At 26.2% G+C, this 13,941-nt stretch overlaps 1 protein-coding gene across 1 annotated transcript in view; it reads right to left on the bottom strand.

Moving 5' to 3' along the window:
* The window catches only part of LOC142329569 (glutamine synthetase 2 cytoplasmic-like), a 149,547-nt gene that overhangs the window by 35,160 nt on the left and 100,446 nt on the right, over nucleotides 1–13,941 (bottom strand). Inside the window, exon 2 of the mRNA XM_075374255.1 lies at nucleotides 3,287–3,476. Coding sequence (XP_075230370.1) covers nucleotides 3,287–3,467 — 181 coding nt within the window. The 5' untranslated portion in view covers nucleotides 3,468–3,476. The remainder of the gene's footprint in view (nucleotides 1–3,286; nucleotides 3,477–13,941) is intronic.

Genomic DNA, 13,941 nt, shown 5'->3' with positions numbered 1-13,941 from the left:
AGGGTCCGAAACTCTGAGTGATCTAAGAATGTGGGTTTCAAAACAGTCGGCCTCGACCTTAAAAATATTAGTTATAAGTAGGTTACCCGAACTTCGTACGGGTAAAAATGTATTTTGCCCGATATTTAGCATTACCCGACAAACACTACTAGGAAGTGACAGTACTTCGTATCTCATTTTTAAAAAAAAATTATAATTACTGTTACTTTTTAGTCAAGTAACTGGAATCAGGTGCAGTTAGTCACGTCGCACATACAATAACATTGGCTGAGTTGGTTGGGTGCCACGCCGTACATCGTTGAAAATTCTTTTAAAATATTTACCTGAAGAATATTTGTAAGCCCCAACCTAGAGAATATCTCGTTTAATACAGTCGGAAATGGGTATAATTTGCAAACATCAAACTATTTTACCTTTCCTCACCCCTTTTCAAGGACCTATTTCGAAAATCTAGAAATTTGTTTAAGATATTTACATGAAAATTACACATATCAAAAAATTAAGTTGAATTCTTTATTTTTTACCAAGAAATTAAAAAAATAGTAAATTTCATTGTTACTCCATTTTAACCGTTTCAACTCGGAATTTCAAAAAACTACTTTCTTAGTGTGTCCTTACATCGTAAGAAGAACGTGTATACAAATCTTCATCAATTTATCTTCAGCAGTTTTTGCTGGGCGTTGATGAATCATCGCCCAGTCAGTCAGGACAAGTTACTTTATAGGTAAAGATGATACATATGTACGTATAACAAATTTACCTTCTAAATAATAACCTACTAATGTGATTATATACAAGGAACAAAATTATCCTTATATATATATATATACACATAAAGTTATCCTAGTCATAATAAAATTAAAAAAAAAACTTAATAAGTTCACGTACGAATATTTATGTGGAATATTTCATTTATAAAATTGTGTATATTCATATCGACCGGTTTACTGTAATACCTTTAGGATAATATCAAAACTAATAAAAAAATTTATACCTTGAAAGTAAAATATTACTCTTTTGACCACAAGATTGGATTATAAATTCTTTTTAATTAAATATTGTAAAAAAAGAAAATTTAATCAACAAATTTTAAATATTTATTTATTACAAAACGAATAAATTACAGTTAATAATTATATAAATAAGTTTAGAAAATGCGATTGACTGTTGCAACTTATGCGGTTTGATTACAGCTAAATAAATTTAGTAGTCTGAATAAATATAAGTCTTATAATACTGATGTGTTAAACAATATTACTTTTAAAATAATTCATGTCATTAGTTTAAAAAATTATTTTTGCAGTTACTCGAGACTTAAAAAAACGATCTTCAATAAAGAAATCCAGTTAAAAAAAAAACAGGTAAATTATTTTCATTATTTAACATTTTTAATTTAATCTATTTTTTTTTTTTTTAATTACAAATTATTATACTTTGAATTATTTATTACAGTTTTTTCTCCTCTTTTTCTGAATAAAATTGCTGAGGGCAAAAATATCTAAAAATCTGAATTAAAGTAAAGGTAATATTTCTTCTGGATTAGTAACGTGAATATAATGATATAAACAATATTTTTTGCTTTCCACTTGGACTGCTCGTAAAGAACTTATATAAATTTTTACTTTTATTTTATAAATATAAGTATTTTTAATTGTTTTAGAAAGTATTAAATTTAGGTAATTATTTTTTACATTTTGTTTATGTATTAATTTTTAATAATTCCTTTAATCTATTTATAATTATTGTTTAAAAATAGCAATAGGCACGTAGTTTTTTTTTTGTTTTTACTCTCTTTGAAAATTTTTTGGATTTTCTTGAACTTTATTTCAACAACTGTTTTATATTTTTTGCATTATTAAATTTGTTATTAGGATGTGTCGAAATAGTCCTGGAGCTAGCAGATTTTTCCATTACTAATTTAAAATTAAAATCAGGCCGAAAGTACGTTATAGTCTTAGTTTAATAAATAGCAGCGGAAAAGTTCAGTAGGAAAATGCTGTTATGCGGTTGATTTTATTGATAATAAAACGATAAATTTGTAATGTTCTGTCTGATATTTTATTTGTTTATAATAACCAATTTTTTTTTACAGAAATTATTAATGCACAAAGAACCAATCACCCGATATTTTGGTCGGTATGGATCACAGGTAGACGTCATGATTGTGTAAAGTTTTTTTGTTATTAATGTTACATGTATCCTTTATATCTGTCGGTGAATGTGCGTCATGTTTGTCAAATGTAATATTTAAAGAAATCACTAAAAGTTAATTTGTATATTCCTGAATCACTGTGTTTGTATCTATTTTGTTGGTTTGTTGTAATAGAGTTCGTGTATTCTGTTCGAGATTTTGAAAATGTTGAAGTAATTTCTTTTCCTGAAGTAGTTATTTTCAACTACTGAACAATAAGCAACTCCCCCTGGACCAATAAGATGAAGATGATATGTATGAAATGTAAATGAGGTGTTGACTTGTACGGAGTCAAGCCGACCATTCCTAAGATTTGTGGTTAATTGAACCCCAACCACCAAAGTACATTCGTATATACTGACAATCTTTTAATAGATTTTAAAAAATTTTGTTGTAAATTTTATATATGATTAGTGTAATTAATTTCCATATATAAAAATAAATCGTTAATCATTTTCTAATATTAAAAAAAAATCATGATGTTCGAAGGGTATACTTACTCTGATTTTGTTGTTTTACTTCTATATCTTGAAAGAATCAGAAAGGACCGTAATATAATAACATTTTACTTATTAGAAAAGCTTGAGTAAAATATTCGGTTCTCTTAAAATAAATAAGCTGATTTTCCTTCTGGCAAATACCCTAACCTCTTGAACGGTACGGTAAATTATTACGGATGAGAAACTGGATAATTTACGTATCCATCATAATTATGCTTCTTTAAGTTTGCAAGTGTATATATATATTTATTTAACTCAGTAGTTAAATATATATATATATATATTTAACTCAGTAGTTATAAATTTAATTTTCATTTTTGCATGTTACCATTAAATCTCATCGTTATTTTTAACAAAATTTTATACCAGGTAAAGAATTGCATCATACACACACACACACACACAAATAATCTGATGACTTAATCGTTACAACTGTAATAAACAGAATATTAAACAGGTAATTTACACAATTGTGTGAATTACCTGATATATACAGAAAAAATTGTGTGAATTACAGATATATATGAAATTTTAAATATATTTTGTTACTGTTTTCCTTATAACTGAAAAAAAAAATAATTTTATGCATATTTACCTGAAATTTTTTCTGGTACAAAATCTAATGTTCTTGTCTTAGCACGAATGCCTTCGCCTGTTCCGTCAATCCATATATATGTTGCTTGAATTTTATTTGGAGGTTGTGGAAGTGATAAAAATTTTTCTAAAATTGATTTATTTAGCTTATAATTTGGGGAATTTTCCAATATCCCAGCCATTTTTTATACCTGAAAAAAAGAAGTAAAACAAATTATTAAAATGTCTTATGTATATGTTTATAAATATATAATTTAAAATATTTATTTAGGTTTGTCTAATATGAGAGAAATATTGGGGTGATGTGTGTAAATCAACTCTTTGTATTAGCCAGTTCTTGTTAAAAAAAAAATTACAAAAGTTTTTTTTTTACAGTGAACTTATCGGTATAAGCTAGAATGAAAATCATAAAATTTGCCTGTAATGATTGCCTGTATTTTTCGGGGAAAAACTTTTTTTAGTATATATAGAGCTGTTGAAGTCAAAATCATTAATTAGTAGTAAGTGTTGCTACCAATTAATGTGAGTGTTGGATAAAAATGTTCCGATCTCTTGTAGAATTGTGTGGGGGATGAACGTTCATTGCCTATTACGGTATTTTAACTGTCCTTTAGATAGGGTTCGAAAAACACACTGCAGTACATGCTAAAAGGAAAACATAAATGGGATAACGTAGTCTCTATGGTAACTAGAATAATACAGATCAAGGATAGAAACGCTACGGAGTGGGATGGGGTTTGATTCTGGATGTATGGAAATACGAGGGTAGCCCTGCTCATGAGAGGGTAGTTCGCAAAGGTGGGCCGCTCACGATGATTGACCAGGGACCTCTTAAGTTCGGGGAAAATTGAAAAGACCAGAGACCCGGCTAGATCACCTCTTTGGAGGGAAACTGGTTTGAGGCATGGCGAGAAAAGACCGAGTCCCGGTCTACTGGGTGAGCGACCCCCGCAGAGCATGGCATCGCCGGATCCTGTGGGGTCCCGGGAGGTTAGAGGCCAGGCACTTAGAATGCGCAATGCGTAATGGTCTTGGGGGGAAAAGATAGGGTTATTTGCTTCGTTTGCGGCTCCATTCTGAGTAAAACATCATTTCTTATTATTCATCGCTTTTCTTTGTCCTGAAACCTATTTTACTGGTTTTCTGTTCTATAAATTGTCGGTTAGGTCCTGATATATCTATACTGAAGATGTCCTTGACATAATACGATAGAGGGGTTTCTTGTGAACTAATCAACGGAATCGTTTTTTGTATTGGGAAGAAAAGCTTCTTAAATTTCCATTCGTAATCAGAAACACTATTGGATTGTCACAATATCTATCAGTATGACTCATTAAGAATATAATTTCCAAACAGTACGTTAAATATGATAGGATATTGTATTCATCCGCTCCCAACAAAAAAAAAAACTGATAAAAAATTTGTTCTCTGACGGATTTTTTTTTTGAAGATAGAAATTTATTGAAAATGAAAATATTATAGATACTACTCGAAATTTTATTTTATTCCAAAATAATTCAGTGAAAAAAAAAATTCAATTCCTGAAGGAAGTATTGTGATCGCGAAAAATTTCGGTTTCCAGATTTCATCGGAAATTTGACTAGTTTCGGCGTGATGTCTGTACGTACGTATGTATGTATAATAATTTTGTTAAGCACGGCCCGTTGGTATAAGTATATAATTAAAGTTAAAATACAAAAATCCGCTTACCAGCAATTGAATTAAAAGCGTTCAAACGCTTTCGGAATTAAATTCCATCTTCAGGAAATCTCATATTCGTCCTATTTGTAATAGTAATTAAAACTTTACATGAAAATTATAAAAAATCGTGGTATTTGCTTAAAACATAACAGTTGGACATCATATGTTATAAAATTACGTCAACGTAAACTTCCTGTCAATTTGGTGATCTCAAATGTGAAAACAGACAAAAACAGACAGCAGTTGAGACCACCAAATTGACAGGACGTTTATATTGACATAATTTTATAACACATGACGACCAACTGTTATGTTTTAAGCAAATACCACGATTTTTATAATTTTTTTGTGAAGTTTTAATTACTATTACAAATAGGACGAATATGAGAGTTTCTGAAGATAGAATTTAATTCAGAAAGGTGTTGAACGCTTCGAATTTAATTATTGGTAAGCGATTTTTTTGTATATTAACTTGAATTATGCATGTACGTACATATGTATCTCGCATAACTCAAAAACGTTAGCTGTAGGATGTTGAATTTTGGATTTAGAACTGTTGTAACATCTAGTTGTGCACCTCCCCTTTTGATTGCAATCGACTGAACCGAAAGTGTCCAAAAAAGCCCAAGATCCAAAAAAATTTGGATTTTGAACTTTTTCTTAACTGTAGTAATAATCTCTCATTGAGAGCTTTTCAACGATATGTCATAAGTAGTACTTATTTTCATTCGTTCCAGAATGAAATAAAACCATAATTAATGAAATATTTTGTTCTTAAATATTTGGAGGGAAAGGCACATCAGTTTGAATCAAACTTCATCTCCTTTTTTTAACTTTTTTTTAAATTTAAATGAATTAATTATTCGATGAATAATAATTCAATAATTACAACAAAAAAAAATAAAAATATCAGAAGTTTTTAATGAAATAAAATTTTATGCACTTTTCATTTAAAAAAAAGTGTGTAAATGTAATTTAATAGGCGTACAAGGAAGTTATTTCTCCACATCAGATTTTTTTATAAGTTTTAGTTACGAATAAGAAATTATGTTAAAAAAACATGTAAATTTAACAACAACATTAACATTTTTTAACATAAACATTTTATGTTATGTTTGAAATTATGCTGTTGAAATTATGTTAATATTTTTCGCCCAGGAAAGGAAAGAACAGCCTAAGAAATGAAAAAAATCGGTATTTTTCTCATGACGTTGCATTAATTAGACGATGGTTTTTTACTTATGGGTCAATCAGTACTAAACAGTAGTGTTAACTATTTTACGTGTATTTAACACTTATAGTACAGAAATATTTTCTATGAGAAATTAAAATATAATCTCCCAAATTCATTTAATATAAAATCTGGTAATTTTTATTAATTTTATTCATTAAAATCTATTTGGAAAGATTGGTAACTGAGTGGTTATGAGGAGAAAACCCAAAATATTTCATAGGAACAAAGATTTTTGAAAATACAAATTATTCTAAGCTTGATAATTTTTAAAAAATACGTAGATTATAAGAAAATTAATCTGAATGTTTAATAGCTACTAAATCTTTTTTTAAATAAATTAATTTCGGTAATATTTTAAGTTATTTCAAATATTAATCTGTCTATTAAAAAAACGAAAAGAAGAAGAAGAAAAACAAGTCAATATAATAGATAAAACATTTCAATGCTAATTAACAACGAAACAATAATACAATTAAAATCTCTTTTTTTAAACAAAACCTCCTAGTATTATTAAATATACATTTTAAAAAAAATCAATCTTATTACTTAATAATCGTCATAAATAACTTTCGTTTATTCTTTAATATTACTTGTCATTTTGCTACTTTTTTATTAAGCAAATTTGCATTACAATATGCAACTCTGTTAATATGGTAATATCCATGAATTTATAATTGTATCATTTATTATTTAAAATAGTTCTTAAATTTACATCTTTAGAATAATCCTTAATTATTATTTGTTAATTAATGAACAAATATTTGTTAATTATAATATAAAAAAATTATTAAAAAAAACTATTATTAATTTATCAAATAACATATTTTCTTGTAATCGTTTTCGAGTATGTTTAAAATACTCATTATAAATGTATAATTTACAGTCTTAAAATTTTGAAAAGTGGCATTACCTGAAATATAAAGGAAAAAATTATTTGTGTCAATGAATATTTTGTATTCATTTATTATAATTTATTATTATTATTACATTTTAATGCAGTATTGTTTAATAGTTATTCAGTTTTATTCTGATAAAAAAAAATTAATTTTAAAAAATATTCATGTTTCTACAGAAAATACGATTCACACGTTATACCTAATTAACTAAGATTACGTTGTTATTAAGCGTTTGATATATATATATATATTTTAATTTTACTCCGCACAATAGGTTATAAACCAAATTTACTATTGTGGCAGTTGATTTTGCTAAATCTCAGATGAAGATTATCAATATGTAATATTATTTTAAGTCTTTCTAAACATTTCTTCTTTGATTTAAAAAAAAAATTATTTATTTTTTTAGCAACAATGCTTTATAATTTAAACAAATTTGAAAAATTTGTCAAAAGATTAGGACAAATTGGATATTTGAATATTTATACATAATTTTTTTAAATCAATAAAATCATCAATTTCAAATATTTTAACGTGAAATAGTACAGTGTTACACACTAACGTCTAGAAAATCAGGTCAAATACGTAGCAATCAATCTGTTGATAACAGCGCGGACGTTCGAAGGTTGAAACGTTTCCATGTGCTTTACTGCCGAATGACAATTTGCAGTTAGTATCGCCAAATCTAGTGTTGCAATTTTTTGTTTACTTCTTTGTTTATAACTACAAGTTGTTTAATTCTTGTCAATTTCTACTTTATGTGTCTATCGACTCCCAATCGCTTGATTATTTGTTTTTATTGACTATTTGTTTACCGGTAATTATTTTTTGTTTTTATGAATTATGAAGAGAAGGCAGATATATTCTTTTATTAATGAACTTTATGAACATTGCTTACTGATAACTTTTGTTATGGATTGACTTAAAGGATTGACTTTATGGGATTTCCTTTAAGAACCCCCTATCATGTACTTATTGTCATTCGGTCGGAAGTCCTGATAAATTTTAAAATATAATTTTTTTAATAATTTTCTCTGGGTAAAGAAATTAAAAAGATAACTAATATAGATTCAACATATAAAATTTGTTTGAACAAATGGGAAGAAAGTATATTTTGAGATGTGCTAATTGTGAAGGATGTACTTACTACCCATTTTCCGTTATATAATTGTTATACTACTTATAATTGTTATATTATAACTTTGTTATTATAAATCTTTTCTTATTATTATTTTATTATCAAGAAAAGACTAGTAAAGTAGAATATTCGAAGTGAAATCAAAATTTACGTTTTATGAAACAAATTGAGGTTATGTTGTCTGTTTTCGACAATAAATTGAGCGTGTCTCAGAAACGATTCTACCAATGTTCATAAAATTTTCACATGCACAACTTCAGATACACTACTATAGCATATACAAATTTCACGGAAATTGATCTCGTAATTTTGGAGAATTTCGAGCCACAAAATTTTATACTCTGCATATATATAAGAAAACCCATTTTAAGTGAATGGTATTTTCGTACTCATTATACCTCAAGATCTAAAGAACATTCATTTAAACACCCCTCCCCCATGCGACCGAAATTAATAACCGAAATTTTCTTCGAAAAATCGATAAAAACCGTGGAAATTCTTATTAAAACAATAATAATACAATAATGTAATACGTATTGTAATAATACAACACAAAATAGATTATAATGTTATAATTATATTAAATGTATAATTTAAATACATTTATTTGTTACTAGTAAAGAAATAAATAATTGGCTCACTATCGATTATTACCGATCCACTTCATTAGTGCTCGGCGTAAGACTGTTAAATAATACATTCCAGAATTATGAACTTATAACGGTTATATACAACCAACTTTAAAAATAAAATGAAAATTTATATAGGAGTATATAAAATATTGTTTAAGAAAAAATATTTTTTTTCAAATTAAAAAAATTAATAATATTAGTTAAGAAAAGTCATCCATCTTTATTTTACATATTTAACACGTGATTTTTTTTTAAATGAAAGACAAGAACCATGTTGAATGTGTAGATAAAACGAAATTTCTTATAATTTTTTTTCTGTTGATTAATTATTTGATCTTTTACAGGAATTTTATTTCATTTACTTCCTGTAAATTTTATTGATTGAATATATTCAACGTACAAAAAGAAATTTAATAATTTCCTTTTTTAAAAATGAGTTAATTTTTAACAAGATCACTAAACATTTTTTTTTAATTTATAAAAATTAAAATTTTGTACTGTAAAAAGTGTGTATGTATATATTTACTGGGCGAATTTATTTTCATAACGACTAGAAACAGTGTATGAAATGCATTTTTACACAACGTACATTAATGTTACTCTACTTTACCCTACTTTTTTCAGTCTTTTAGCAATTATTACACATGTAAAACATCTGAGGTACAAGAGATACAATGTAATTTTTTTTTTTTAAGGTGTTGACTACCTAATTCCAATTATGAACTAAGCTAATCCTTATAAAGAACAAAGTAAATAGGTGTCTCTTTCAGACTGAATATCAAAGGCATTTTGATGCACTTAGATTACTGATGTGTAACAGTATATTCAGCTCAATAAAAAAGCCAACGGAAACCAGTTCACTTTTTACTCTCTTTAATAAGCCTGGGATGAACTGGTTATTATTCTTAATAATTTTTGAATGTGAGGTTTAATATAACCGTTACGTTTATGACATTTAATTAGTACAATAATTCTTAAAATAACGGCGGCCTCCGTGGCGCGAGTGGTAGCGCCTCCGCTTTTCATCCAGAGGTCCCGGGTTCGAATCCGGGCCAGGTATGGCATTTTCACTCGCTACAAAAATTGTCATTCATCTTATCCTCTTCTTATCCACCAATACTTATTGGTGGTGTAGTACTATTTTTACTTTTACAATAATATCAGACAACTGTAAACCCAACGACATTTTAAATAATCGCTTTCTTTTGCTATGGTTAAATATTGATTTTAATTTTCTTTATTTAATTTTGATTATACGTAGAAGTAAAATGTGTAAAAAAGTTTTCAAAATAATTAACATTAAAGATCAAATCTGAGAAATCGTTTTACAAATAATTATTTTGAAAATTCATTATTGTGTGTAATTTTGAAACGAAAAAAAAATTAAAAAACAAATACTAGAATTTTTGTTTAATTGTAGAAATAATAGAATATATACTAAATGAGAGATGAAGGTACGGAGGAAACTTAAAACGGTTAATTATATTTAAATATTTTGTCGAACAAACGTAACTAATCAGAATTGCTTTGTTTAAGAGATTACCAATTTGTATCTCGCTCACTGAAATACTGTGTTATTCAAATTTATATCTCACTTTTTAATTTTATTATAATTGTACAGAATTTAAGGTAGGATGAAATTTTGTGTAGAAAAAATATAACTGAAAATTAAAATAAAAAAGTCTGATTTGGTCACCACATGACTTCCATGTACGGCTATTAAATTACATATACACGTTTTTAAAAGTACATAAAATTTTATTTCACCAATAACTTTTGTTTTTTTTACATTATTTTTTTATTGTTATTATTGAATTATTATTTACTGTAAAAGTTTTTTTACAATCAGAGGTTAATAATTATTAATAAGTCAATATATTTAAATTAAAAAAAGAGTTAAGAAAAAGGAAATGAAATCGAATTCGAACCGATGTGCCTTCCCCTTGTAAGATTTAAATATTTCATTAACTAAAATTTTATTTGGTTATAACTCTGGAACCAATGAAAATAAGTACCACTTATGATATATCGTTGAAAAGCGCTCAATGAGGGCTTATTAGTGCAGCTAAGAAAAATTCTAAAATCCAAACCTTTTGGATTTTGGGCTTTTTTGAAAATTTTTATTTAAGTTGATGGCAATCAAAAGAGGAGGTACAGATCTAGAGATGTTACAATAATCCTAATTCCAAAATAACAACATCCTACGGCTAATTGTTTTTGAGTTATGTGAGATACATACGTACGTACAGACGTCACGCCGAAACTAGCCAAAATGGATTCAGTGATGGTCAAAATGGATATTTCCGTTGAAATCCGAAAACTGAAATTTTTTGCGATCACAATTCTTCCTTTACTTCGTACAAGGAAGTAATAAATGGGAGAAAAAGCATTCATTTTAACAGGGTAATGTTATTACTGTGATGTACAGCTAATTTGGGTAAAGCAATCAACAAGTTATTTATTTAAGAAAATTTATTTAAAATAAATAAACAAAATTGTATATTCTACGTAACAAAATTTTTAAGTAATATAACACATCAGATTTTTTTCTAGCACGAAGAATGAGGTTAAAATTAATAAATTAATTAGTAATTAAAACAAAGGCTTATTAAAATTTTAAAAGTATTATAGAAGTAAAAAAGACAAGACTGAAATATTTAAAATTTATAATTTTTTTATTTTATATTTTATTTTATGCTCTGTTGGAGCATAATTTATCATTTACTGGAATAAAAAATAAACTTTGCTTATCCTTTACTTCTTTTTGCTAATATATAATACACATATATATATATATATATATATATATATATATTATATTATTATATATAGAGAGTATTATTATTATATATATGTATATAATGAAGAAAAAATTATATTTATTTGATATTCACATTTAAATCCCCGTCATTTATTTGAATTGACTATAAATTTACTAGTAATTTTCACTGTCCTTTATTGTAATTTTATTAAAGTAAACGTTTAAACTTCATTCTTATATCACGCACTTCAGTTTTACCCGCCGATCAATGCAATAGTTCGACCAAAAGTCGACTTGAACAGTGTTGCCAATGTTTTATCAAACTACTATAATTTATTCTGTATTACTTTGACATATTACTAAAACCATTCAGGAATATTTCTTTTCACAACACAGGTTTTCTTCTTTTTTTATTAGTCGAAACAATAGATTTCCCTTAAATACAATATTTTCTCATTATTAGCTTATATAATATGAGAGTAAAATCAATAATTACAATAAAATTTTATAAAATTATTTATAGTAATTTACTGTAATAGTTTATTCTGTGTTAAAAAGATTTGTTATTCGATAAATTTATAAATAAAAAATATTTTATTCCACATATATATATATATATATATAAAGCTCAATTTAATGAAATAAATAAATTAAACACTTGTAATTTAATGATGGTGTTTAGAAAGCGCGTAGTTCATTTCTTTGTATTTTTCATACATAATTTATTATTGCCATATTATAAGGCTAAAAAAAGTTCTACTGATATATTTATAGTCGATTTTTTGAGATATTAACATCTATTGTTAGAATAAATCAATAAAACTAAACTTTTTTATTTAAATTCATAGAATAAAGTTAAAAATCTGCTTATTTGAAATATATACTTCTATATTGTGTCTAGAAATTTGATTGAACGAAATTAAAAATATTTCATATATATGTATTTACACGGTAATCTCTTTGGGAGATGATTCTATAGCCAAAAATAAGAAAAAGGTTCATATAAACATAGGTTAGAAAATGATTCGGCTTGCAAAACATTTAGCCCTACTTTCTGCTCTCTCTGTGAAATTAAACCGTACTAAAATTCTTGGGGTACAAATCGAGGGGTAAATTTGGTGCTTCCTTTTCGTTTTTTATCTAATAAATTGAATAAAAGTGGTCTTAGACCTTTATCTCGCTTACGTTTTAAGAAAAACGGGGTAAAACACAAAAAAGTTTGTCGGAGAATACATTTTTTAATTCTGGAATAAAATAACTTTCTTAATTTACCAGTAAAGAAATAAAATTTCTAATTAGCTTTGTAGAGCATTTAATTCTGAGAAAATTGATGTAAATAACGTCTACTAAGATAAAACGTAAATTTGTGAATTTCTCCATCTGTAAATAAAAACCTTTTCCCTTCTGTTAAGTTTATCAACATGATTATTACCGACTGCATTTGAAGTGATTTATTAAATTTTTTAAATCCTAACCGGGAATCGAATACAGGATATTTGGTATAGCAGACATTTTTCTTTTTAATTTTTGTTAAAATTATATCCTGAATATAAAATGTTCATTGCTTTAATACTTAAAAAGAATAAAATTAAAATTCCATAAAACGAATGTTTGTCAATTTTATTTTGAAAGTTTTATTTTAATTTTTTTTCAGTTCAGTAGAAGAAAATGAACAATTATTATGAAAAAGTGAAAAAATGTGACAAATCCATTATCTGACGTGTTTTTCACTTTATTTGGTGTGTCTAATTTTAAACTTAATTTAAATAATGAACCATATCAGTGCATATACATAAGAGAGGTTATCATATATATATATTTTTTTATAGTATTAGTATTTTATATGAATATACACAAGTAAATAAATAAAAATACTTTAAAATAAAGCAAAAAAAGAAGAAAAAAAAAGTTGTATCACCCTAAATATCTGATACATTTTTCAGAAAGGTCATCGAATTGTTTTATTGTAATAAAATTCTTACTTCTCTGTAAATAAACTATAAAAACAAAAAAATTCAACGTACTGTTATTTCTGCCCTAAATAACAAATATCTTTCATGTTTCCGTGACTAAATCTGTTAAAAGAAACATGTTACAATGATAAGCAGTAGAATAAGCATGAGCTAATAGATTACAAGATTAGACTATTTAAAGAAAGAAAAACGTAATAAAAATAATCATTTTTCTTCTTTGTATCACTTCAATTTTATTACCATTTTTATGTAATAAATTCTGATTTAAATGTGAATTCAATTCAAATAATGTTATAATTTCATTCAATTTTAAATTTAAGC

This window comes from Lycorma delicatula, chromosome 8 (genome assembly GCF_047948215.1).
Source record: "Lycorma delicatula isolate Av1 chromosome 8, ASM4794821v1, whole genome shotgun sequence".
Taxonomy (NCBI): Eukaryota; Metazoa; Arthropoda; class Insecta; order Hemiptera; family Fulgoridae; genus Lycorma; species Lycorma delicatula.
The sequence above is the reverse complement of the archived record's forward strand: the minus strand, read 5'-3'. Positions and strand labels throughout refer to the sequence as shown.